General features: G+C 30.8%; 1 protein-coding gene across 1 annotated transcript; it reads left to right on the forward strand.

Annotated features, from left to right (window-relative positions):
• The first annotated feature begins 1,236 nt into the window (after window positions 1-1,236).
• Window positions 1,237-2,169, forward strand: LOC128664725 (olfactory receptor 11L1-like). Its single transcript, XM_053719533.1, has one exon. The coding sequence runs from the start codon at window positions 1,237-1,239 to the stop codon at window positions 2,167-2,169; it is 933 nt and encodes a 310-aa protein (XP_053575508.1).
• The last annotated feature ends 243 nt before the right edge of the window (window positions 2,170-2,412 follow it).

Consider the following 2,412-nt stretch of genomic DNA (forward strand, 5'->3'; position numbering starts at 1 on the left):
TAAAAAGTGTTCATTTTTTATGTGTCTATGAGAATCTACAATAACATTTTAATTTCTATATTTTAAATTGTTTAACCAAATCTTCCATTGAATATAGCAATTTGTAACATTTGTTGGCAAAAAAAGTTGTTTTTTTGGCAAACATCGGACACTTGTTTATAAGATTTTTTTTTATGTTTACTATGCAAAATAAATAAATTATTGCTGTTGGCTGCCTTGAAAGCTTTATAGTAGGTTGTAACCAGCTCAGTTTTATTCAGTGGTAAAATATAATGAATATTTGTATAATATTGATGAATTGCAATCATGACTTCCCATTGTAATAACATAACCATACATTATTGGTGTATAATTTAAAACATTAACTGACAATATATGCAGCTGGCACTTAAAAAAATTATGTGCACACAGTCTAAATTTGTATTTTTTAGGCAATAATTATTAATTGTTGCTAGTTGATCTTAGACACTCTAATAAATTAAATCTAAGTATTTTGTATATGAAAATATGTGATTAATTTCCTGCATTCCCATAAAATCTTGTCTAAAAGTGTAGATCATTTTAAAGTATTTTTTGGTGAACGTGTTTGTGGTATATATTCAGGAAAATAATTAGGGAACTTTTGAGTGTGTCAAGTATATATACCACTATTTTTTTTATAAAGCTTTTAAACATTGCAATACAAAATAATAATTATAAAAGCTACATTTGTAATAATTTTTATATAACTATCTGGCACTTAACATATTCAATGCAATGTAAATTACAATAATAAAGAGTGCACAGGTCCTGACAGGGCAATACAGCTATTTTTGGTATATAATTGGCGGAGCTTTGAACTGTAATATTTGCAAAATAATTATCTTCCAAATATTTTATTATTGTTATTATCATCATTCATTCATAAACATAACATTTTAAATGTTTTTTTTTTTAATGCACGACTAAACATATTTCTTTATCGAATAATGTATTTATGGCTCTTGATTAGTTCTTCAAAATGGTATTAAGGAGCAAAGTCTTTAGAACTTTTAGTGATGACCCTGGTTCACATTAAATCTGGAATGTTCCCAGTTAACACGGATTGAAACCACTAATTTAACTAACTTACTTTCAATACATTTTTAATCTGCACAGCATATACAGTCATTTGTGTCTTTGTTTAGATCTTTTGCATTAAGTTTTTTGTAAATGTTTTACCAGAATTGAAGATGAAGAGCCTTTCTATCTCTAAAAATGAAGGAAAACTTGACCGAAGTCACTGATTTTTTTCTACTCGGATTTCAACTCCACGGGTACAACATTTACCTTTTTTCTATCATCCTTATCGTCTATAGTATGACGCAAACTGGCAACTTCCTGATCATCATTTTGGTTTCATTCTCTCAGCGACTTCAATCTCCAATGTACTTCTTCCTCAAGCACCTTTCTATGTCTGAAGTATTGTTTACTTCAAATATTGTCCCCATCATGTTACACATTATATTGCATAAGGGCATCACAATGTCTTTTGTTAGCTGCATCACACAATTTTACCTGTACATTGCTTCAGGTAGTGTAGAGTGTTTTATTCTCACAATAATGTCATATGATCGTTATTTGGCCATCTGTAACCCATTAAACTATGCTTATATTATGGACATCTTCCTTTGCCGTAAATTGGTTCTTTCGGGTTGGATTTTGTGTTTTACATTGGTACTAATGACTGTTATTCTTATATGTCAGCTGACCTTTTGTGGTTCCAATGTAATTGATCATTTCTTCTGTGATTTTGCGCCTCTTGTAGAAATATCTTGCTCAGACACAACTATTGTGAAAATAGAAGTCTTTGTGCTCTCCATTCCAGTGGTTACCTCTACCTTTGCCTTTATTATTGTGACATACTTATGTATTTTTATTGCTATCCATCGTATTTCCTCCAATACTGGAAGGAAAAAAGCTTTCTCCACTTGCAGTTCTCATTTGGCGTCTGTGTGTTTGTATTTTGGACCCCTCATTGCTATTTATATGGTTCCATACAGGAAAAATTTAATTAATGTAAACAAAATATTATCTTTGTTATATACTGTGGTGACTCCATTTTTTAACCCCCTTATTTATAGTCTGAGGAACAAAGAGATCAGGGATGTTCTGGAAAAACTTTTTAATATAAGAAAAATATTCAGCTAATTTGTTAATAGAGGTGTCAAGGACCATATATATCATCACCCAAAGACTGAAACAACTTTTACTAAGAGGATATGTTTAAATAATGGAATTTTACAGTTCACTTCCAATTTTTTTGCCTATAAAGGGCCATATTACAAGTGGTACGGTATTTAATGCTCCCGCTCGCATGCTAACTGCGCTAGCTTTTTGTGTGCAATGGGTTGTGCTCATATTACAAGCTGAAGGTAAACTGCATGCAAAAAG

The sequence above is a fragment of the Bombina bombina genome, chromosome 6 (assembly GCF_027579735.1).
Source record: "Bombina bombina isolate aBomBom1 chromosome 6, aBomBom1.pri, whole genome shotgun sequence".
Classification (NCBI taxonomy): Eukaryota; Metazoa; Chordata; class Amphibia; order Anura; family Bombinatoridae; genus Bombina; species Bombina bombina.

Bases quoted from the DNA above. Each gene is read 5' to 3' on its own strand.
- LOC128664725 (XM_053719533.1), top strand. From the start codon at position 1,237: ATGAAGGAAAACTTGACCGAAGTCACTGATTTTTTTCTACTCGGATTT.